At 40.3% G+C, this 26,114-nt stretch overlaps 1 protein-coding gene across 10 annotated transcripts in view; it reads left to right on the top strand.

The window, feature by feature from the left end:
- Positions 1–26,114, top strand: part of NCKAP5 (NCK associated protein 5) — a 1,111,865-nt gene that overhangs the window by 780,934 nt on the left and 304,817 nt on the right. For all 10 annotated transcript variants that reach the window (XR_006273101.1, XM_043487514.1, XM_043487515.1 and 7 more), the window contains one exon: positions 6,689–6,838. Coding sequence is in view for 9 of the 10 variants with exons in the window: in XM_043487514.1 (XP_043343449.1) it covers positions 6,689–6,838 (150 nt within the window). In the remaining variant the exon portion in view is untranslated. The remainder of the gene's footprint in view (positions 1–6,688; positions 6,839–26,114) is intronic.

Below are 26,114 nucleotides of genomic sequence, written 5' to 3'. Positions count from 1 at the left end.
CCTATTGCCCTCAGAGGAAAGGCAGCATTCCTCGACCTGTGGCGTGGTCTCATTAGTCCATCGAGCTTCACTTTCCTCCCCAGATACACACGCCTCCTTTCAGACTTCTTAAAAACTGCTCTCTCCCTCCCCAACCTCATGGGCATTTCCTGGTCAACTGCCGTGGTGGTAAACATGAGCATTGACTTTCCTGACCTCTCTTGCATCCCTCTAGTAATGATTTTCCAAAGCCCCTGGAATCTCTTCTTCCCAGCACATATCACAGTGTTATTTTATATTTGCTGGTGACATTTTGATTACTGTCTCCTTCCACAAGACTCTAAGCTTCATGACAATAGGCTCCACATGTGTTTTTATTCACCTGTCTACCTCTGGCATCTTCCACAGTGCCTGGCATACAAAAGCTACTCAGTACATATGTATTAGATGGATGGATTGATTAATTAGTTATAAAGTAAGATGACCTCATGAAACCTTGCCTGAATCCCATTGTGCTGGGTTAGGGGAAGCTGTTGACCAAAAGATGAATAGGACATAATTTGGGAGCAGGGTCTTATGATCACTTTCCTCAATGATGTTTTTGAATAGTAGCTGGCCGTCAGTGAGGAGCTGTCCTGCCTGCTCTTTGCACTAACTGAGCCCCCGGACTGTCATCTATCTGAGCTGAGCTGACGCACCTGCAAGCTTTGTGTTGCTCGATATTATTTTACATCGGTCTGATGATGCTGATTACATGAGAACAAAAGATAGGGCTCCCTACAGGTGAATCATTGCCCTGGGAACCGCTTAAAGAAACTTACAGCTCCAAGGATTGCTTTATGTACCTTCAAGGCAGAGTTTGATTTAAACCCTTGGATACTAACTGAGCTTCTAAATCTTTAACTTCCTGCATACCCACTGGTATTTGTTGAGAGCAACAAGCTTATGGTCTCAACCATATGTGAAATATGTGGGGAGTGAAAGTTTTTTGTGGTGGCTTCTTTTATAGAATTCACTGCTGATTAAAGTCCATAAAGGACTGAAACATGAAAACAGGTCACTTCTGGAATCAACTTACTCTCTTCACAGTTTGCCATTCTCAGGAGTGGACTTGGCTCATTTGTCTTGTTTCCCTCTTAGAGGTTTACATGAAGAATACATTTTATTTAAAATATGTCTCTGACCTCTGTCCTGCTCTCTTTTTACCAGGTAAATCACAGGAGATTAATTATTAATAGCAAAGGGATTAATATTTCTGGTTGAAATGGGTTATTTATGTGTGTATAGAATTTGTATACTTAAGTTTTAAAAAATTTGGTCATGCTTTTTAAGCATAATATAAATCCAAGAGCTTTCCTGTCTGAAATCGACAGTAGTCATCTGTCAATGGGGTTTAGCCATCCAGCTCTCCCCGAACTCTACCTTCTCCTTGTTTCTCTCCACCTATTTTCCTCTTTTGCTCTTCTGTTTACTTAATAAGTCCTTTCCATTTGTCTTCCTCCTCAATATTACATTATAATCCAACACTCTCATTGGTACGTGCTTAAAGAAACAAGAGTAAAGAAAAGGATAGGGTGGATAACTCTACCGCGCTTACTGGATTTGTCTTAGGGCATTTTATTAGTAGAATTGAAGCACACTAAAATGTGCTTTTAAGCCTGAGAAGTGTACAGATGTGGCTTTCTTTCCTGGTGGGGTCATATAAAGCAGTCACAAAGCTCCTCTCCACTTGTAGAGGACATTGACGATGCTCTGCCCATACCCCAAAGTCATCCAGAGTGCTCCCAAGATCTCTAGCTATCAGTGTCTGTGTTTTTATGTGAGTGCTTTTATGTGAGAAATATTTTTAAAAACCTTACTGCCTGTGGCAGCCTGGAGACTGACACCCCAGGAGCCGCCCCCAATTACTGATTCTTTGGAGGTTGGTGTATGAATGTCCCAACTCCCTTGCAGTTGGTAAAGAGTCTGCCTATAATGCAGGAGACCTGGGTTTGATTCCTAGGTTGGGAAGATCCCCTGGAGAAGGAAATGGCAACCCACTCCAGTATTATTGCCTGGAGAATCCCATGGACAAAGGAGCCTGGCAGGTGACTGTCTCTGGGGTCACAAGAGTCGGACATGACTGAGCATACACACACACATACACCCTTGGCCCTAGGGTGGGATGATTCTGAGCTCTGGGCTTTGTTCCGTTTCCCTGAGTTTCCCATGGATTTAACTTCAGTTGGTTAGTCATATGCCCTCCAGTGGCTCCCTTGCTTGAGTCACTTCCCAACTGGTGTTTTTTGTGTATATCAAATGGACTACGTGCACTTAAATCCTTGTTCTTTAAGAACCCAGGCTAGACACTAACTAAGGACTTGCAGTACTAACTGGGAAATTATGCTGTGATATGATATTTTGCAGGGAACCACATTTAAAAAAAAACAAAAACAAAACAAAACATTGACTTTTCCTTCAAAGCCCTTCATGCTCTGCCTTCTCTGCTTGGGAGATCTCTTTCTACTTTCATACCATCTTTGCTAGCATCTCTTTAGTTCCATCTGTTCTCTTTATTTCTTCAAATAACTCAATTTTCTGCATCTTGAAATCAAGGTTTCCACTTGTCTCTTCAATGCTCTTTGGCTGTAGTTCTTTATATTTCCTTTCCTTCCCTGCCACTCTTTCAAATAAGCATCTGAGAAAATTGCTGCTATTTTCTCTTTTCACTTTTTGCATAACCACTGACAATTTGGTTACCATCATCACACTTGAGTCAAATAGCTCTCAAGTTCCCACTAACAACCTTCTTATTACAAAATGTAGAGGTCCTTCTTGTGTCCTCTTGTCATTCTTGTCATTTCTGTTACCATTGAGCACATTAATAACTTTTCTCCCTGAAAATTGTGTCTTGAATAATTGAATTCTTAGAACTTTATATTGCAAGGGATATTTAGTCTATCCATTTCACCTTACATCTGGGGGAAACTGAGGGACTGAAAAGGTTGAATGTTTTGCCCAGCAAGGGGCACAATTGTAAAACCAGGATTTTAAATCCAGGGCGTCAGGCCTACCATCCAGTATGAAAACTGGTTTTAGTAAGTTCTCATCCAGTACTTTCAGAGCATTCCTGATTTTTATTCATTCTTGTAGAAAACCCTCCCAGCTGGTCTCCTGGCTCCTTCCTTCCACAGCCCATTCTCCACTGTAGCAGTTAGGATGCCATTTCTAAAATGTAAACCAGAACTTATCACTCCCCTACTCAGCCTCCAGTTCCACTTTACTGAACTTAAAATAGAACCTAACCCGCTTTCCATGCCTTGAAAGACTGCCATGGTCCAACTCTCTAATCTCATTCCCTGCTCTTCTTTACTCTTGGGGGTCCCTGTGCTCCGTCACACAGCCTCTCCCTCAACAGGTCAGCAAGACGAGCTCAGCCCTGCCCCTGGGTGCTTGCTTTGCTGTTTCTTCTACGTGAAATGTTTTTCTCCCAGACCATTGTCCAGCTGCTTCCTTCCCATCATTTGGTCTCAGCTTAAATGACCACCTCCTCAGACACACCTGTGCTGATGACACCGTATCTCATATTGTCCCTAAACATACCACTGGCTACAGTTACAGAGCTTGCTGACTTGACTTGGAGTTTATTGTGTTTCCCACACTTAGGATACAAATTCATAGAGTATAGAATGTCTTGTTTGCCATATCTCTAGTACTAGACTATCAAATGGCCAATACTTTGTGTTTAAGAAACATTTATAGGATAAATAAATGAATTAATGAATGATGTCTGAATTTTTCTTTCTCATTTCCAATAACCCTTTCTTTTACTCTCCAGTTCTATTACCTGCCTCTCAGTTTTTCTTGCAGTATAATCAAACCGGTTTCCTCATGAACCAATAAGGACAAAATACTTTCCTGACTGGGGGCCTTTGTTCCAATTTTCTCTTTAACCAGAAATCCCATCCTATGCCTCTCTACCTATTCAAGTGGTATCACTCCACCAAAGCATAAGTCATTTCCATTTCTACAAAATCACTCCTCCCAGTCATCATTGATCACCCTTTCTTCAATTATGTAAAGTGACCCTTGAATTTTATGTAACCTAAATACTCATATATAATCTATACTACGCTGAATTGTGTCCAGTTCGTTCATATAATAATATTTAGGCACTGTGCCTAGACACTTGAATGTGCGTGTATGTATATATATAGCCAGTCCTCATTATTTTTGGACTTTCTGAATTCACTTACTACCGAAAATTTATTTGCAACGCCAGAATGAAAGCCTGCAGTGCTTTCGTGGTTATTCACGGACATTTGCAGAGGGGTGAAGACTTTAAGTCATCCGACACCTGTATTATGCCAGCTTAGGTCAACCAAAACAACGTCCTGCTTTCTTTTCTCAGCTCTCCCACTGGAAATGTGTGCTTTCACACTCGGTTTAGTGCCACTTTTTTATATTTTTTGTGAGTGGTCTCACTGTTGAAAATGGTCCCCAAGCATGGTGTCAACTGCTGTCTAATTTTCCTAAGTGCAAGAAGGCTGTGATGTGCCTCATGGAGAAAATGGGTATTAGATAAGCTTTGTTCAAGCATGAGTTATAGTGCCTTTTGTGGTTAGTTCAGTGCTAATTAATCAACAATATATATTAAACAAGATGTCTTTAAATAGAAACACTCATAAAACAAGATTACGTATTGATTAGTGATGAAACTGTTACAACCAAAGGCCTCCAGAAACCTAACCCTATATCTCCCCTAGGAGCAATGATTCAGTATTTGTTAATTCAGTGAACACAACTATCATGAATAATGAGAATTGACTATAGATGTGTGCATGTTATGTGTGAAGCTGTTAACCTCATTTAAGCATTTAGGAGACAAAGACCAAGAGTTATTGAAATTAAGTAGTTTGCCCAACATTATTTGCAAAGCTGATAAATGGTAGATGTGGAATCTGGCTGCCATATCCCAAAGTCTTTTGGCTTTCAGTTTATACCAGTGACTTTTCTTTGTTTGTTTTAATTAGATAGAATAATTCTATCTAAAAATTATTTCTGTGTATATACACACATACAGAAATAGTGGTAGATGATATATTTTTTTAAAGCATGCTTTGTAATCGCAATTTAGTGTTTAAGTACAGTGCTCTCGAATCTTAAAAGAGAAATAGAAGGACCTCTTTATTTCTTTAAATTGAGTTGTAACTGCAGATTTCAAGTCCTTATCATGGAAATGAAGGTCTGATGAGTGAACAAACCTTAAAGAATCAAAGCTATAAAAATACAGTCCTGGATGTTTGTCTTGGCTTGGGGATCTGCACTTTAAACTTGCTGATCATGTATCTGAACTGAACTAGCTCCAGCTACAGAAGTGGACACACCTGTGCATTGTATGTGGACACACCCAGGCCTGATTTTATAAAGAGCTATCACCTGCTTAGTCAATTGCACATTTCTATAAAGAAATGGAAATTATATCTTGAAATCTGTTAGGAAACAGATTAACATGGGTTAAGTTTCTATATAGTCTCCAATGTTTTATGTATTTATACATGCATGTATACTTATACATGTGTGCATATACATTGAATTTTTTCCTTCATATTTTATTTTCAAAAAAGAAGTTAAACAATTTCAGAACATGCAAAACACTTTTATGAACACAGTTTAAAAACCTGTTTGTTTGTTTGTTTTTTCCTGCTTATGCTGTTATTTTCCCAGTGGGTTTTTTTAAGAATCCTACCTCTTAATACTTTTATATTTGCAAATGATCTCAGTCTAGTGCTGAATAAAAGAAACCTGTCACCACTGAAATCCAGTTTAGCCCACATGGTTGGCAACCAGCTGTAACAATACAAAGATTTCTACAGCATTCTGGTTAGAGTTAAAAAGTGTGATGGAATGATGACACCTGATTCTGTAGCACAGTGTCTTGATGTATGTATAAAAGTGGATATCATATTTTTCATATGATATGCTCTTGACATTTCTTTTTACTTTGAAAGCAAGAGCCAGTCATGAGGCTCAAATTCATACTTCCCAACTTCCAAAAAGCTGCAAGTGACAGGGTTGAGTAAGGAGCCACCAACGAACAGGGAGGCCAGGCAAGATAACACTTTATGTCTGCCTCAAGGCTATGCTACAGATCCCGGAGTATTTTCTAGAAAGGGGGCTATAGGGCCCTTAAGAGCCATGTCATTATTGAGCTGAAGGAACTAAGTGGTTTCAGCATAGGATTCTGAGATCTTTACCATTTAAATATTTTGTGGTATTTTGTTTTAGCTTATACTGGTTGCACGTCCAGTGACTTTGATGATCTTATTTTGAGGAACTAAGCTATACACAAGTCAGGGTATCAAGATTGACTTACTTTCCTGCAGTTTAGAGCAGAGCTGAATTTCATGGTGCAGATCTAAGTGAATTAACCACATGACTTCACCTACAACTTTTTGGGCTCAGTCACTTCTTAAACAGGGCAGAGGACATGTGCATTCACTGGTGGTAACCCTATGACTTAACCTGCCAAAATTCACTGAAGTTATCTCTTGTGTTTATAGTATTAAGCACCACTAATACAAGCACCGCTCAGAATGTGTTTAGCAAAATTTTCTCTACCTCAGCCCTGGAAAGAAAGCAAAAAGGAAGGATCCAGACTCTTCAGCCTTAAACTCTTTCTCATGTTTCAGTGAAGATGACTAAAAACAACAATTCTTTCTTGCTTCAGGAAAAACTGTCAGAAGGAGAGCGAAAGCACAAGACAGCTTTGGAAGGCCGTCACGTGGTGCCGGATGAGGACGCGAGGAGTGAAAGCAGCAGTGCGGACGAGGGGCAGGAGAAGACCAGATGGCTGCTCGAAAGACTGAGAGCTCTAGAGGTAAGACATGGAGCCATTTTTCACACGCTTAAAGAAGAATAACCCTGTCCTGCTTCTTTTCTTGGCACTGCTTCTGAGAAAGGATAAATCTCCCTTTCTTAGTTCTCCCAGACTAATAGGATCTAGTAGCTGCTGTTGAGATGCCTTTGTCAATGCTGAGTTTAACGTTCAAATTTGTTTCACTGAATGAGTCTTAACCTGGTAACTATGACTGTATTGCCTTGAAAAGAGTACATAAGACAATAATTTATCTTAAATTCAGTTTGGCCCTCAAACTAGATCAGTGTCCCTAAAATTGCAAGTTCTTTGAAGGAAGGGTTGAGTGATATTCTTGCTTTATTTTCCCAATACCTAATGATTGAATAAATGAATGAATAAACAAACTATTGAATACTGTGCAAGGACAATTATAAGAAAAATAATGTTAACCAGTAGAGCTGTTTCTTCAAAAAACAGAAAAAGTTTATGCTGAAGTTCAGCATATAAAACATATATAAATAGAGGTGAAGTTGCACTAAGGGTGCTTTAAGGAGGGTTTTTGACCACTGTAGTCCTCCAAAACAGTTCAAAACTTCTGGTCTGTTACTTAGTGGCATTTGACATCATTTCAACTATTAATTCCCAAATGTTTTTAGCAGCCCTCAAAGAGCATTTTAGTTATTAGTTCACATGCTGAAAGATCCAGCAAAGATGCCTTGTTCCACGAGTTGGTTACCTCCTTTCAATAAATGTTTTGTTTGCATGTAATACTGGAATGTAATTATTTTTAAGCAAGGACTATGGTAAGGCCACCTCTTCTTAAACTAGGCACAATGGGCCCTCAGCCAATATCTAAAAATGTAGCTACAGTGTTCTTGCCTGGAGAACTCTATGGACAGAGAAGCCTCTTGGGTTACAGTCCACAGGGTCACAAAGAGTTGGACATGGCTGAACAACTTTCACTTTCACCACAGTTTCTATGGAATCCTGAAACTTCCTGTGGTAATGTGAAGAAACATGACCTTGGAAGATCTTCTTTTCTTTTACTGACTTCTGCAGTTCTGTCCCCAATCCTAACAACCATGTTGTCTCTAGACGCATGCCATTTTTACTTTAATTTCCTCAGCAATAGTAAAGCAAAAGGAATAAGATTATGGACTTTGGAGACAGATTCCCACAGATTGGTTTGAATCTCAGTTTTATTATTTTCTAGTTTTGAATCCTTGGGCAAATCAATTAGACTCTATGCCTCTGTTGCCTCAACGGTAAAACTGGGTATAATAGTAACTTACCTTACAGGGAAGTAATGAGGGCTGAGTGAGTTAATATTTGTACAACAGTGCCTGGCCTATGGCCTTTTCTATCCTCCTACTCCAAGGCTCCTGCCTTTCCTTACATGATTTTCCCCCTATTTATCTGAGTACTATCATTAATACAAGAACTATGAATGAAAAACGTCAGCTGTTCCACACCAGGGTGACTGAAGGTTTAGTCTGTGATGTCACATATGGGGCAGAAGAGAGGTCAACTTAGGAACCCTCTGGCAGTTCCTTTTGAGCAAAAGGCCAATATTCACCTGTTTCCCCAAAGGTTCTCATTTGTCATTTTCAAGATAATCGCTGTGAAAGGTAGAAAGGCCTTCTCAAGGGAAATTGAGGCTGTTATCTGAGAGTTTTGAGAACTTAGATTTGTCTTGAGGTTGAATTAACTGGATTTTATTGTAGGAACAAATTAATATTACAATTTATTTACCTATAACCACATACTTAAATTGTTAGTCTTATTGATGATCACAGTGAAAATTGCTTTTAGTTCATCTAATTGTCACTGAGGCAACTTTTGAAGGACGTTTTATTTAATCAAGCTAAGAGGTTTCTAAAAAGTGTCTTTGGCAGTGAATGTTTTTTAAACCCTCACTGAGTAAGAAAGAACAGTAATTTTTTTCTTTCACAGAGATCTTTACACTTCAGGCAACTACTCTTGCCTCCAGGATCAGTTGGATACAATAAATGATATCTCTAAGTGCCATTAAGCCCCGCAATTTTAATTAAAAAAATATTTTATTTCCTAAATTAATGTTCTCTAGTCACAATGTCATGACTTCTTTCCTAAAATTCTCTACTGAATAGTAAATGAACTCTCTCCTTGCTCCTAATAGTAGTCACTATTGTCTACCTAAACTTCCTGGTGGCTCAGATGGTAAAGCGTCTGCCTACAATATGGGAGACCCAGGTTCAATCCCTGGGTTGGGAAGATCCCCTGGAGAAGGAAATGGCAACCCACTCCAGTATTCTTGCTGGAGAGTCCCATGGACAGAGGAGCCTGGTGGTCTACAGTCCATCGGGTCGCAAAGACTACCTAAACAGATAAAAAAAAGAAATCATATCACATACACAAACACACACACAGTTATACATCCTCTGATTGTTACAAGAATTTTGTGTTACTTTATTTTTAAAAATTTAATATTTGTGTTCTCTATATAGAATCCTTTGCATAAGTTAACAATTACTGTGAGAAGATAAAAGACTGATTTTGATAGACTGTAGTCAGAGCTGGTCACAGACCCCCACATAGATTTCTACACTTTAACAAAATGCTCTTTTGGGAGATTGCTAGTGAATTAACCATAATGCTTCAAAATTACTTTGGTGAATTTTGATGTCATGCGGCAAGATTTTAGAAAGACAGAAATATTTTCTTTTCCATCAGTGTATTTTTGAAACAATCATATTTTTGTACCTTAATCTCTTGGCCCCTGGTGTGGTAGGAAGCAGAGAGTTATGATTGTCAGAGTGATGGAAAGCCGATTTCATTCATTCCTGCTCCACAAACAGGTGCAGAAAAGAAGAGACACAAACTTGACATTTAATATTATGTTCTTGATGAATATCACAATATTATTCAAAGCCAGCCTGAACTGATTCAGGGATAGACTGGGAGTTTGGAAATAGCAGATACAAACTATTATATATAGAGTGGATAAACAACAAGGTCCAACTGTATAGCACAGAGAACTATATTCAATTCCCTGTGACAGACCCTAGTGGAAAAGAATATGAAAAAGAATGCATATATATTTATAACTGAATCACTTTGCTGTATCGAAATTAACACAACATTGTAAATCAACTGTACTTGAATAAAATGAATTTTTAAAAAAACAACCTAGATTATAGCCAAGCCGTCCCTGACTTTGAGAATTAAGTATACATTGTCCAAGCACCAGATCCCTCAGCCTGAAGAAAGTCTAGTGCTCCCATGCCTACCTCAGAGTCATTCTCTCTTGTGGTCATTCCAGGGGCTACGTTTCTGTACCATTCAACTGTCAATCCCTCTTTCTTCTTTCAGAATCAATCTCAGGTGAAACAGAATTCACTTTACTCACTTTTCCCAAAATCCAATCCCACGAAGAATATGTGGTCGTGCAGACTGTCCCCAAGGCTAAGGGCTTTGCACTCACCCTGTAGAGAGCCCTTCCTCCAAGTCCCTCAGCTGCTGGGCATTCCTCACTGGTCACTTCTCCTCAATTCCTAGCCTCCTGGCGTAGACCAGCTTTTTCTCACACATTTTCTCTCCCATAGCCACACTCCCCATCATGTTATTACATAGAGCTCTGTTGGTCTCTGCACCTCATTCATGGTCTCATTCCACACTGTTCCCTGGCTCATCAAGGTATTTTACTAAATAAGGCATTTATTCACCTTCCAAAAAGAACTCCTTGGCCAGCAGTCAAAATAATAATTTCATATACACATGCATCTCACACTTTTTTTTTTTCTTAGCAGTTATTTTCTCCACTCAGTGCCTTGGTTTTGGTATTTGTCAAGTGTTGATGCAGAAGAGCAGGACACTTGACATCACCACCCAGCAACTGCTTCCCCTTGGTCTAAATGATAATTTTCATTTAGGGTCCCAATGTCTGCTGGAGAAACCATTTGATATATTTCATGTCTATGCCACAAGGACCACATAGGCAATCTGGATGCTGCTTGGACATTTTCTCTAACTCTTAAGTGCTAAGGATGGTATTTTCTGTTTTTAAGAAAAGTTTAGATTTCCATGGCTGCTATCAGAGACTGCTTTCTCAAAATAGAGCTCACCATTTTCAGTGGCACGGCACCACCATGTTACAGGCCCCTGCCATTCCTTTCTCCTACCCCATCCCAGACCATGGATCCAAAGATTCTTCCCAGACTTGACCTTCACAGTCCATTGATTTGACCTTGTATCTTCCTTATTCTCTACTCCTGGACTTTGGCCTCAGGCCCCAGGTTTGCTCTTGGCATGTTCCTTGAAATGCACAATTCCTTGTCTCCAAACCCTCTCCCTATGGGCCAAAAAGCCCTTTTTCCCCATGCATTAACCAACTTCGTGCTTGACCAGAAATCAACCTGGACATCCCTATACTCACTTTAAACTCCCATCGCATCTCTTATTCTCAGACTCTAGCCAGAAGGAGGACTGGCCTGAAACCATCTGGGAGTTTTGAGTCTCCAGGTTCTTGCAGAAGCCTTAGCTACAGCCTGAAGTCAGAAGAACTTAGCTTCTTATAGGAAAGATTTACTCTGTGCAGAAAAAATGTGGCAATTAAATGTGTTAAAGTGAATAGCTTTCTTGTACAGTTAAACTTTCCTTGAAAGTAGGACAGTTAAAGTGCTAAGCTTAAGCATTCTTGTTAATCAGTAACTCCTATTTAAAATGAGGTAGTCTAGAATAGCAATTCTCAAATCTGGCCACACATCACAATTATATGTTGATATTTTAGTCAATAGATATTAACTGAATGCCTTCTATGGGCGAAACACTATTCTAGACCCTGGGATTTGATCAATTTTCATGGTCCTCAACCCCAGTCAACCCCAGGGAATGCAGACAAAATGTACAAACTTAAATAATAAATAAGCAAACAATGAATATATAAATAAGACACTCTGAATAAGAAAAAATGAGGTTACACAGTAGTAGAGACTCTGGGGATGGAAATGGGAGAGGTATTTATCTCCAGTGGCTTCTCATATTGGGTCATGTGGAGGTATATCAATTAAAAAAAGAAGATGACTGTGTAAGTGTCTGGAAGACAAACAAGAAGAAATTGTAAGTGTGAAAGCCCAGAGATGGTAGAAAACTTGGCAATTTAGAGGAACAGAAGTAAGAACTTTGTCCTAGGGAAATAAGGTATAAGATTTGAAAACTGAAACGAAATTGAGTTCAGTGAAGTAGACAAAGGCTATACCCTTTAAAGCCTTCTAGGTCAGTAAAGACTTTTAACATAATGATCCATGGAAAGGGAAGCCAGTAGAGATTTTTAACTAGGGAAGTAGCATGATCTGATGTGTGCTTTAGAAAGACAATTCTTGCTGATTTGTGGGCTGATAGTAGGACACAGTTTTCTTGCCTGGAGAATCCCATGGACGGAGGAGACCGGCAGGCTACAGTCAAGAGGGTCACAGAGTCAGACATGACTAAAGTCAGACTTAGCAGCAGCAGTAGGACGGAGGTAGAGAAGATCAGGTAGGAGGTTGTTTCAGACTCTCAACAAAACATATTATTAGACTGGTCTAGTTGGGCAACTTAAGACTAACAGGGAATAAAACAATAAAACTATACAGTAATATCAGTGGGCTAGTGGGGAATTGTACTGATTTTCACACACGTACACATGTACACATATACACTATTGTAATCTTCATAGCAACCCCATGGAATGAGATGTATATGATAATTATAATCCCCATTTTACAGATAGTGAAACTGAGTTCCACGCAAGCTGGGTACTTACCCAAGGTCAGGTTAAGTGTGAGAATTTGATTTCCAGTTGTGTAGTTTCTCTATGCTATGCTGGCAAGAAATAGTCAAGTAAGAAAATATTTTAGAAGTAAAGCCTACTGGAATTACTGAAGTATTGGATGTGGAATAGAGAGAAAATGAGATACAAGGATTACTTTTAGGCTTTTGACCTTAGTAACTGAACGCGGGATGTTCCAGATTTCTGAGACAGGCAAGGTTTGGAAAAGAGGTGACTTGGGGAAAGAAATGTACCATCATCAATTTGCTATGTCCATGTTGAATTGAGATGCCTATTAAACATTCAAGTGATGATGTTCGATAGGCGATTGGCTATCCAAGGCCAAGGTCAGGGCTAGATATATAGATTTGAGTGTCATCAGAATATAGATGACATTCTATGTTGTGGAAATTAATAAGGCCATGAAGCTGGACCTTAAGGAGGTAGAGGGCAGGGCCCTGGGGCACCTCTATATTGGCGGTCCAGCAGAGGAAGAAGAGCCAGCAAATGAGACCAGGAAACAGTAGCTAGTGAGCTGGGAGGAAAATCAGAACGATGAGGTGTCCTAGATGCCTGAGGAATAACATGTTTCAAGGACAACCTTGTTGAATGCTGAGGGGGGAATAAGAGAGAAGAAACACAGAAATCCTCATTGGCTCTGGCACGGGATGGGTTAGCTAAAAGCCTGGTAACAACAGTTTCTGATTGAGTCGGTAGGCAGGTAAAGACATGGAGACAGCATGGAGATGGATAGCTCTTCTAAGGTTTCTGGTGAAGTCAAGCCAAGATGGGCAAGAGTCATAGCTGGAGAGAGATATTGTACAAGAGGAACTCTTTTAAAAACAGGGGACATTAGGGCATGCTGATGTGCCATTGGGAACCACCCAGTAGAAAGGGCAAAATCCATGAGTTAGGAGTGAGAGATATAACTCACTCCTATATAAATGTAGCAATGACATCTGCAAGCATAAGAGGGATGAAATGCGTGCAGGAATGGAGCTTCTGAAAAACTGGATGCCTATGAGACAACCCAGGAAATTCCAAGTCTTTAAGTCTAAGATGGAGGCTAAACATCTGGGTTTTTATAAAACCCTGAGGGTGTTTCAAATGCACAACCAGAATTGAGAATCACCAATACAGCTTTTAGAATAATACTGAAAGCTCTTGAAACACCTTAGGTCCAGTTCAGTACCAAACTCGGTTTCAACCACTTTTCAGTCTAACCCTTCTTTGCCCCCAATCTTTAGTAGTACTTTTCCTGAATCTTCAGACTCAAGTGCAGAAGCCCTTCCCATGTGTGCCCATTGCCAGAGAGCTTTTGAACCTGAGGAAAGTTTATAATCAAGGTATTCCAATGTGGCCTTTGATGGCTCCCCTGCCATGGCTGTGGGTTTGAAACACTCTAGGTCTGACTTTGGCTCTTTGCTGATGAGAGAAACAGTCTGCTGCATGGCATTCCTGATTGACTTCCAAGTTCTTACCTTTTTATTCCTCTCATTTTTGTCCTCTCCTTCATGCATGCTAAGTCACTTCAGACGTGCCCGACTCTTTGTGCCCCTATGGACTGTAGCCCTCCAGGCTCCTCTATCCACAGGATTCTCTAGGCAAGAATACTGGAGTGGGTTGCCATTTCCTTCTCCAGGGGATCTTCCTGACCCAGGGATCAAACCTGCATCTGTCTCCTGCATGAGCAGGCAGGTTCTCTACCACCAGCACCACCTGAGAAGTCCATCTTCTCTTATCCTAAGACACTATAAAAAGAAAATTTTAAAGTTATAAAGCAACATACTGGTGGTTGTCTAAGTAGAAATCTTTAGCTGTTTCCTTTTTTTTTTCTTTTTAGCTGTTTCCTTTTAATCTTTAGTTTCTACGACAGCCTGGTGACAGGTAGCTCCAGACATACCTGTCTTAAGTTACATGGTGTATATCTTTCTCCTGATTAATTCCTATACAACTGTTGGTCATTTAGCAACGATCAATGAACTAAGATTAGAGACAAAAGCTCCTCTTTGGTAAAGGGACTTGAAGGTTAAAAAAAATATTCCTTCCTATGTCAGTATGTAACTTTGCACTAACAGATTTCTGATTATAAAAATAGTCAATAGTCAGTATAAAAATTTCCTAATTTTCACATTATAGAAAATTAGGAAAATATAAGGAAATAATGAAAAGTGAAAGTGTTAGTTGCTTCTGTTGTGTCTGACTCTTTGAGACCACGTAGACTGTAGCCCCTCCAGGCTCTTCTGTCCATAGATTTCTCCAGGCAAGAATACTGGAGTGGGTCGCTATTTTCTTCTCCAGGGAATCTTCCAGACCCAGGGATTGAACCCAGGTCCCCCACATTGCAGGCAGATTCTTTACCATCCAAGTCACCGTGATAAGGAAATAGGTAACCCATCAGAAATACATGCTGTTGACATTTTGGCATGTGTATTTTCAGCCATTTTTTTCCTCTGTTGTACTTAATCAAGTTGTTCACTCACTCAGTCATGTCTGACTCTTTGTGAATCCATGGACTTCAGCATGCCAGGCTTCCCTGTCCTTCACTATCTCCCAGAGTTTGCTCAAATTCATGTCCATTGAGTCAATGATGCCAATCAAGTTTAAAAATCATAAGTGTCACTTTATACAGATAGTAGCTTGCTCTTTCTATAATATATCAAAAATATCCCCCATGTGATCCAGTGCTCCTTAAAATATGTCTTGATGGCTAGCAGAAATTTATCGAATGGATGCTGAGTACCATTTATTTAATCACTTTCATTGGCTACTTAGGTTGTTGATACTTTTTCCTTATTATAATGAGATGATGGGTGTCCTGGTGCAACAAACCTTTATACACACATATTTCAGTAGAATGCTTACCTCATGACCATTCTTTTCAAGAAGTTACGCAACTAGATTTCTTCATATCTGTTTAAATGAAGCAGTGGCTCCCCAAAGTTAAGAACCCCAGAAATGGCTGTGATGGGGCAGCAATTAGGGAGAAGCACCCAACCCACCCTCTAGGAGCCACCGTGTTGCTCAGCATTGGATACAGTGACACGGCTGAGACGGTTTCAGAGATCTAAATTCTCGGGAAAGCGACAATGCAGGCAGTCCTGCTATTCTTTCAGGGCACTCTGTGATTACTCTTACAACTGTAGGTCATAGTGGCCCTGCTCAAACGGACTTCACAGAGAGACTGTAACTAGAAACCGAGGTGTAGCAGTGGATGAAGGCATGGACTAGTGCAGGGGTGCAGACCATGTCAGGGAGCTTTTTCCGTCTCTCAGCCCCACCGTCCTATGAGTTGGTTTCATTCTTAGGCAGGCTCTCTCCATTCACTGGCAAAGAGGGCAGATGGAAGCTTCCAGTCTTGTCTCTCACTGCATCAGCAAACTGCTGAAAGGTTGTTTCTCTTTCCTGGTAATTCCATCCAAGCTCTCAGACTCCAGAAGAGGATGTCATTGACATGTGCTCACATACTGAAAATTGGAGGGGGGACATCACAACTGACAGTTCCATTATTTCTAAGATTTGGGAAAGTTCTTGGCGTTTAGTTATTTAAATGTCACAATTGCTTGAACGCCACTGAGAACGGTAGGTTCCTACCTGGGTATTGTTGTTTCTTTGTCTTCTGTGGTGTCTTCTTTCTTTTTCTCTTATCTCTCACCCCCTCTCTATCTCTGTCTGTTTCACTCCCTGTCTTCTCTACTGCTCCTTCTCGCCCTTCTTTGACATCTCTAGGTCTGGACTGTTACTTGCTGCTGGAGTTACAAAGATCCATGCAGCATTTTCTCTGCCCTGGAGACACATTGTTGGAAGGAAGACACAAATATGCTAATTTAAATAACAAAAAAATAAACACTAACATTTATAAAAAAAAATTTTTAAGTATGTCCAAGGGTCAATAGAACACCAAAATAGAAGGATGTAATTAGATTCTTTTGCAATAAGACCAGCAGATAAGAAAGTGCCATTTGAACTGAATCTCTGAGGTGTTGTGTACATTTTCTAGGCAAACAGTTCAAGGAAAGGCAGAGGTGATCTTGGCAATTCACCAGTGAGCAGTGGTGTGAAGGGAGATCTTAATTCCCTGCCCAGGAATTGAACCTGGGTAGCCAGTACTCTTGCCTGGAAAATCCCATGGACGGAGGAGCCTGGTAGGCTGCAGTCCATGGGGTCGCTAAGAGTCGGATACGACTGAGCGACTTCACTTTCACTTTCCTGCATTGGAGAAGGAAATGGCAACCCACTCCAGTGTTCTTGCCTGGAGAATCCCAGGGACGGCAGAGCCTGGTGGGCTGCCGTCTATGGGGTCGCACAGAGTCGGACACGACTGAAGTGATTTAGCAGCAGCAGCAGCAGCAGCCTGCATGAGAACCAGGAATCCTAGCCACCAGACAGACCAGCAAGAGCTAGAGGCTACAAGCTATTTCCCTGGATCTTTGCCCCCAGTGAAACATGTGTTTATCACAGAAGAAGAAACTATAAATACAGGTACAAAGTTCATTATTAGAGACAGAGCAGAACAACAAGTGGGAGAGCACACAGGGAAATGGTTTGTTTAGTTAAGACGGAAGCAAGGCAGAAAAGCACGCCTGGAGAGGAAGGGGGTGGGCATCCCACCTAGTGAGGAGGAGCGCAGTAGAGAGGTGGTTAGTTCATTCATATAGGTCAGTTCTTCCAGGTCTTTTGTCGTCTTGCAGGCCAATCCTCTGGTTTCTTTTTCCATGCCTGACCTACCCTGGAACCTTCCCCTGGGGTGTGCACGCACCCCTCAGCCAAGAGGGATCTCTCAGTGAAGGCTTCTGGGAGGAACAAGACTCAGTATGGTCTGGTGTTATCCCCTGACTTTTGACCCACAAGGAGCCTTTCTGTCTGGTGTAATGTCTCCCTTGTCCCAAAAGAGGGGAGGGGGGACCCCTTAATCCTTTCCTCAAACAGGATTTTGCTCCTTGTCCTTACCTTGACTGATTGCCTTGACTACTCCCATGAGGTGTTGACAAGAGACAAACACTGGGTATTTACCCTGTTTCTGTTGTTACTTCCGTCTTGGATGGCAAATAGGAAGCTGACTGTAAATGCCTTAACTGGAGCCCACCTATCTCCTGTCTCAGAAAATGCTTATAGTTCTAAGTATCCAGCCTGAATCCCACTTCTTTGTGCCGCATGACATGTAAACAGGAGGCCAGTTGTAAATGTTTAACCTGGAGCCCATCTATCTCCTACATCAGAGGGAGCTGACTGGACAAAAGCAGAAAAGTCTGACACAGCATCAAGCAGCCATCAGGATGCAGGCCTGCCTAGAGCCTGGTACATTCTTCCAGAAATTAAACTGGAAGGCTGGGCCTGTCCTGGCATTGCCAGTGCATGGAGCTACTCATCTCTTCCACACATTTGAATTAAAAGCTAACAGTGTTTATTTAGAAAATTCATGGAGCGTCTAATCAAACCTCTAATCTGTTTAGAGATAAACAGCCCCTTGAATTTCCCCAGTGTCCTGGAGCTACAGCTCCTCGTGTGGCTCAGCCCATCTTTAGAGCATAAAATAAAACAGCCAAAGAAACACAGCAAGTGAGGGTGTGAAGCAGACCTGGGTCACGGAGAGAATGTTTATGACCTTAAAGTTTACGTCCCCACCGACTCCTTTGGAGTGTAGAAAAAAGATGTGCCTTCCATAAATTAAAGTGGTACCAATCACCAAACCTTTGATCTGTGTGCGTTGTCCTTCTGCTGTCTCTTCGCTATAGATGTGGAGGAAATGAACTTGTCTGCAATTCAAGTTTCCTGATAACAGGCAGCGAGGCTGTCCTCTTACTTAGGGTTCGGTTAGCATCCACATCGCTGTTTCACAGCAGCCCTTTTGGCCTTCCAACTCCTGGTACCTTGTTCAATCAAGACGTGAACTTTCATCAGTTATGACTAATTGCTGAGGGGAAAGAAAAAAAAAAATCCTCAGTGTGAGGTAGTAAGCTTCAGTGTTAAGGGCCTATGACTGCATTGCCTGGCCAGGGCCTGATTTGAGTGGAAATGTGTTAGAAGCGCCTTAGATGTTAGAAAAAGCCAATATGTCAGGAATTAATCTGCATAAATATGGTACTTTGCCCTGCTCAGATTTAGGAGCTGGTAAGAAAACCCCAAATCTTAGAGAAAGACAATGCATCAAAGCCTAATCTCCATAAATATTCTAGCAGCTCTCAAAGAAGAAAAATGAACCATTGGGCAAACATTAATTGTGCCCAGAGGTAATTAGAACAAAGTGTTGTTAATTGTGTGTTGGTTTAATATTATGTAGCTGTGGCTTTGTTTTTTTTCATGAAGGGTATAAATTTTGATGTCAGAAACTGAAAGCTGGCTGGCTTGATTAATCAAAAGGCCTCAGTTTGCTTAGTCATAGCCAATTAGGCATTTTAATCCTCACTATCTATGCAAAGTATGATTAAGCCTGGTATGTCACAAGTATAATTGGAAAACAAAACCCCAAATCTTGGTTCTTTTTTCATTGTGGGTTTCTGAGTTATTCTAAAAGCGATGTAGCACTTTTCAATAACTTACTTAAGTGTCATGAATAAAAATTACAGTCTGTGATTCAAAACACTGTATGATTGATGAACAGAACCAGTTCCCAGTTACAGACTTACTGCATTCTATAAACTCTAATAGTTTGCCAGGAGAAAATGTTACACAGCGTTGGGGGAAAAGAAAAGCTGTGGTTCCAGAATGGGGTCCAGAAAAATGCCCTTGTTATATAGGTATTGCCTTTACGTGCTGAGTCAGTAATATGGTCACCCTAAATCTAAGAAGTATTAAAAGAAATCCACTTACTCTGATTTCTGATGACAGCCTTTTGAGGGTGACCTAATTCATTAGCATTCAAATCAGCCCCAACCCTAGGGGTTCTCTACTTTGCAAGTGGGAAATATACAGTTTTAGTCTATAACCAAAGCATTGTAACCAAGTACTCTGTGAGCGGATCAAGGAATTTCAAATTTGAACGTGGGAGGAGAGATTATAAATACAAACTGTCTTGGATGTAAAAAAATCTCTCTACAGTATTGACTTGTGTAATTAGTCCTATTTCAGAACTATCCAAAAATATCTTTGTTGTTATTTGTGAATTTAACTTTCTAAATATAAGCATCCTCAGCATGATGCTCAGTTGCATCCCTGGTTTTCTAATTGGAGCCCATTAGTTACAGTCACCCAGGGTAGGCTTGACCTCTTCAATGTTCAACGTTGCCAAGTATTCAACTAATATAGGGGCACTGGGCTTTTCTAGAAAGTTAACTTTCTGATGTGCTCTTAAAGATACAGCTTGTAAAATGTGCCTGTTGTTTTGGACAGACAATATCTCAACATAGCAAAGAAAAAGGAAATGCTTTTAAAATTACACGAGGGTATCTGACCTGTTTGGAAATTTTGGATCTTTTTTTATCAAGGCAGAGTCTTTTCCTTTACTTGTGTCTCATTGGTAGTCATATCCATGGGGGCCTTTCTTAGAAACAGGAAAAGCATCTTTTCCTGTGACATCATTTTGTGTGTGTGTGTGTGTGTGTTTTACATGCCTAGAGCCAAAGTCAAATTGGCTTTGGTAATCTCATAAAACACCAAGATGATTGTGAATTCGTTTAGAGGTGACTGCCTCCCTTATAGCATAGTAACTTGGAAGAAGGAACTCTAAGTAATTCCAGCTTAAAATGAGAAGCAACCACAGGCAAACCGTGCGACGTGCTGCTGTTTCCAAGTCCATATGATAAAATGCTTTCCTCAGGAATCCAGTAACCAGAAATCTCCCTGCAGTCTTGTTTTATGAGAGAGACAAATAAGCAAACAAACAGGTTTTTCTCCTCCCAGAGCAGTGTCTGCCTATTTCCTGAGACGAATGTAAATTCTTGAGTGCAGACCCCATTTATGATCTTTCCCAGTTCTCAGTGCCCAAAACCTGATCCCAAGGGTTTCATGGCAAGGGCATAAGCCCCTTATGGATCATCAAAAAAAATCTAAACCATGCTCATTATCAAGTAATTATTATTGTAATAGATTATCACATAATTATTATAACATATTTAATAAGTATTGACTAAAATAGTAATATTATAATTATAAAAATGATATAATACTACAACTTCTTGTTGCCAGCCAGATGTAAATTTGGTAAATTCACTGGCAATACATTTTGGGGGGGAAATATTAAAAGAGACATATCTGGTAATCTTATGTAGGATCTTCAGTTATTAATAGCTCAGCCCACAATTGTCAAAAAAGAAATTTCCAGAAGTATTTCTAGTAAGGTGCACTCTAGGAGTATGTATTTAATGAACAGATTCAAGTTTGGTTTGTTTAAAAGTATGAATTTCTTTTACCTGTTATGACAGTTTTCAAAGAGCTGGAAAAGAATTCTTTGTTCTTCCTCCTCTATCATCACCCTGGTACCCTCATATTCTTCACTGATTCACAGACAAGTGGGTAGAGACACAGACACATACATATGTGGTCTGTGTTGTACATACCTGCCTCTCTCTACCCTAGGCTGCAGGGACATCTGAGAGTGGACACTGTTTTAGTGAGTCACACAGGTGACTTGAGGACCCTGAGATATTGTGCTTCCAGACTTCTGGGCTGTTTCCTTTACCACTGATCCTCATATTTCACTTTCTCACCAATATCTTTGTATCTTCTCATCCCCGAAGTGATTCAAAGGGGGAGGGAATCTCTTGTCTTTCCTTCTGACTATGATTTTTTTTTAATTTTACTTTTTATTAAAGTATAGTTGATTTACAATGTTGTGTTAGTTTCAGCAAATTGATTCAATCATATATGTGTGTATATATATTTTTTTTTTCAGACTTTTTTCCATTATAGATTACTATAAGATATTCAATGTGGTTCCCTGCACTATACAGAAGGACCTTGTTATTCATATAAAGTGGTGTGTATGTGCTATACAGTAGGATGCTGTTATTTATTTTATATATAGCAGTGTATATATTAATCCCAAACTTAATTTATTCCTTCCCACCCCTCCCCTTTGACAACCATAAGATTGTTTTCTATGTCTGTGACTCTGTTTCCGATTTGTAAATAAGTTCATTTGTATCATTTTTTATATTCCACATATACCAGATATCATGATATTTATATTTCTGTCTGACTTATTTTACTTATTATGATAATCTCTAGGTCCATCCATTTTGCTGCAAATTGGCATAATTTCATTCTTTTTGTGGCTAAGTAATATTCCATTGTGATATATACCACACCTTTTTCATCTGTTCATCTGATGATGGACATTTAGATTACTTCCATGTCTTTGATATTGTAAATAGTGCTGCTGTGAGCACTGGAATGCATGTATCTTTTCAAATTAGAGTTTTCATATTTTTCCAGATATTTGCCCACGAGTGAGATTGCTGGATAATATGGCAACTCAATTTTTAGTTTTGTTTTTTTTTTAAGGGAATCTCCATGTTTTTCCATGTTTCTTTATTCTGATTTCTCTGATGTCTTATTTTTCTGAATCAGGACACCAGCGATTCATTGTGACATAGGCCTTTGCTCATCCATTGGAATGTTCTATTCCTTACACATAATGAATTGGTTATAACAAATCAGACCCTATATTAATCTTTGGGTGGCTCTAAACTTGATTTCTCAAGAGCTGGGAGGGATTAGGGGCAGGTGGAGAAGGGGACAACAGAAGACAAGATGGCTGGATGGCATCACCAACTCGATGGACATGAGTTTGAGTAAACTCTGGGAGTTGGTGATGGGCAGGGAGGCCTGGCGTGCTGCGATTTATGGGTTCGCAAAGAATCGGACACGACTGAGCGACTGAACTGAACTGAAAATGAACTGAAACTTGATTTATTTGTGCCCAGGGATTGCTATCCACCTGCCAAGGTGTAGGTATGGGGAAGAGGTGGGAGGGCCAAAATATTGAACCTGGGTCTGCAGTCATTTCGAAAGCCACAGCTTCCAAGAGACCAAATTCCAACTGGTCAGGATATCAAGATACACCTCTAGGTTGGTGCCTTTCGTCTTGGAATTTACATAGAGAATTTGGAGGATGGGTCTCTTCTTCCCACACAGCCTCTTCTTTGAAGCTGTCCAGAGAGCCCATCACTATTTTTCACTCTCATCTCTAGGCTCAAATTTGGTCCCCAAACCTTTACTCTGAATAGCCAGTTTACATTTTCTCCAGTTGCTCCTCAGCCGGGCTGTCAGTTGCGTAGTTTCTCCGCCTCTCTGCCGATGCCCCTCTGCTACTGGAGGCTGTGCTTTAGGGAGACCTTAAAGCAATTCTCCTGCTGTCTCAGCAGGCAACAGTCCCTTTTAACTTCTCTCTGCAGTTATTTGGTTACCTGCTGCCAGCTGCTCTCTGCCCAGAACCAGCTAAGACGAATCTTGTTGCAATGAGTTACAAACCTACAGAAAGCCAAACTGACCTTCTAAACCAGCCATTCATAAAGAGGACCCACTTATTTTTTGGAAGCCTCACATGCATGGTTGCATCAGAAAAAAATACAGAGAAAGGGTCTATAGGATGTGAAAAATAAAGTGGGAGCTGTTTTGGTATAAAAATAACTAAGTCGTTACTATGGTGGTTCTACCATTATTCAAGTCAGCCCACAGGCACTTGTCACCGTTCCCCTCCCTTCCCTGTATCCCATGGGCATTCATTGAGGAGGCTATAAGGATGCCAAGATATTAAAGAGATTTTGGAAGATCCTGTGTATCCCAGATCAGGGTGATTTCAGTTTCAGTAGCAAGTTTATATATTTCAGCACTGAGGCTAGTATCATAGTAATCCTTCCTGAAGAATAAGAAGATATTCTCACAAGACAGTGCATTGGCAATCCGGGATAGGGGGCGGTTGAAACTGGTAAAAAATGCACTTTATATAGCCCCCATAATGTGATTCTGTAAATTTGCATTTCTTTTATTTGGGATTTAAGTTCCCTTCCACCCACAAAAAAAGCTAGTGTCCTGTCATCCCTCTCTAAAGTGTGGGTTCCCAGAGGGTAAGACAAGGAAATACAGTTTCACCTTGAATTTCTATTGAACAGAACTCACTGTGTTGAATTATAGCATTTGCTTAAATCACTGAGGCAGTACACTCTGCATATGAATACAAAGGTTTATAACAAGAAGAGGGGCCCTGCTAAAGGGATGGTATACCAGGATAATGGTCACAGAACTAATCTGTTTTTCATTCTTTGGCTGCAAGGAATTGTGTACTATCTGCTGAGGAAATCATTTCATTTTAAAATTACACTTTATTATTAATACTGATAAACCAAGACAAAACAAAACCCAGGAGACTCACCTATTTTGCATCATTCCTAGTTTTCATTTATTCTACTCAGTATGTAAATAAGCATATCTTATTTTAAAATCAGCACTGCTGTGCAATGTCTTTAATGACTTTTAGGCAGAGTTGACTAATCCATAGGTCATCTTTTTTTTTTTTTAATTTAATTTTTTATACTTGAGAGAAGAGCTTTTCCAAAAAAAATCCCAGTGTTAACAACTTGAAAGTCTATAATTCTTATAGTTCTCCCATTTTGATTTTTATGTCACAGAATATTTAATTTTCTTTTACTATATGGATTGCCACCTCTATTTGAATTCACCTTAAGCGTATGACAAATAAAAACCCTACTCTGATCCTATTAGTAGAGGTAACCAGCATGCCCCCTGTGAAACTGAATTTTTATTGTATGTGTGGAAAACAACATTTGAATTTACTTGGTCTGTTTTGATCAATGCTTTGTAACTATCACTTTTTTGAAAATGAATCCTGTGATAATTTGGCCTCATATATGAACTTCTGAAGGTGATAAAGCATTCATGAATTGAAGCTATGACTCACTTTTTACCTTTCATTTCCTTGTCAGCTTTTCACCCAGAGAAATTAGAGATGATTTGAGGAGGTGGGAGGCAGTGAGAGCTTAGCCAGTACCCACAGAAAGATCGATGGTATTTTAAGGGCAGCTGTCCTCTGCAGGGTCATTATAAATTCCAAAGACCAGCAAAACATCATCATTACTCATTATTGCTGAATTAAAACCTGGGTGTTCACCCTGAAGACAAACAACTCTGGAAATGGTATCAGTTGCCCCATTTCCTCTGGATGCCTTAGGAGGTCACTTACCTGCCAGAGGACAGGCTGTTTCTTAGAGAATATCTTGCTGAGAACCTTACCCCCAGCTCCTTTCACAGAAGCAAACTTGGAAATTGATTACCAAGCAATCTGAGGAGAGGTCCCACGGTCAGCCTCGCCTCCTTTCCCTTCCAACTCCAACTTCTTTAGTAACTCACCTGTTTCACGAATTTCCTGTATTTTAGCTCCCCCCACGCCGCCACCTCACTCTAAGAGTCTAATATTAAAATTCAAATCTCTTAGGATAACTATTACATGATGATGGATTTTCTGACAAAGGCAAGTAGGACATGCCTTTGTCTAAATTAAGAAAAACAAAAATTCAGTTGAATAGATTTAAAGATTAAATTGACTTTATTTGGTGATTCATGAATTGGTCAGCATCCCATCCAGCAACAGAAAGAAGCTCTGCTGAGCTGTAGGAAAAAGGAAGGGGTTTTATAGGTGGAAAGGGAGCCGTAAGAGGAAACTATTAGCAAAAAACGCATTGTTTCAGGCAAGGTTGCCTTCCTAAGGGGAACGGAAGGAGTCTGTGGGTCTGTTGGGCAGATTATCTCACTAGTGCTGAACAGGTAATTCCAAGTTGACTGATTAAAGATTACATTCCTGAGAAAGGCTGAAAGTGCAGTTAGGTTAAGTATTGAGTCTCAATTTGTGCTAAGCCCGGTGACTCCATTTTGGGCCTGTTTTCTCCTTTTAATACCTGTTAGCCAGGGAAGTAAAGAGAGCTTATGGTTTTGGGTTCTGTAATTTTCTGAACTTTGGAATGCTCCTAAAGCTGCGGCAGCATGATAGAAATAAGCAGAGTCTGAAATCTTAATTCCTGGGTTCAAATCCTTCTCCTGTCACTAACTCTGGGGCAGTTCTCTGACACTTTGGAGATTCAGTTCCCCATCTATACCATGGGACTAGTAATACATATGCAAATAGATTAAATGGAAAAGTAGTATTTTTAAATGCTAGCATTGGTTATGGCACAGTAAGAGTCCCTGGTTTCTTTCTTCCTAAACTGAATAGCAGAATCTTTAGAGTTATTCTTTTTAAGTGAGACTGAGGCAGACAGAACCTTGTGCACCAGGACCCAGGAGAAAGGAGCAGTGACCCCACAAGAGACTGACCCAGACTTGCCTATGAGTGTCCAGGAGCCTCCAGCGGAGGTGTGGATCTGTGGTGGCCTGCTGCAGGGTTGGGGGCACTGAGTGTAGCAGGACATGCATGGGATCTTTTGAAGGAGGTCACCATTATTTTCATCACCTCCACCAAAGTTTGGCCCCAGGTAAATAGCTGAGAGGGAGCATAGCTCCACCCATCAACAGAAAATTGGATTAAAGATTTACTGATGGCCCCGCGCACCAGAACCA

Source organism: Cervus canadensis, chromosome 15 (genome assembly GCF_019320065.1).
Source record: "Cervus canadensis isolate Bull #8, Minnesota chromosome 15, ASM1932006v1, whole genome shotgun sequence".
NCBI lineage: Eukaryota > Metazoa > Chordata > Mammalia > Artiodactyla > Cervidae > Cervus > Cervus canadensis.
The sequence above is the reverse complement of the archived record's forward strand: the minus strand, read 5'-3'. Positions and strand labels throughout refer to the sequence as shown.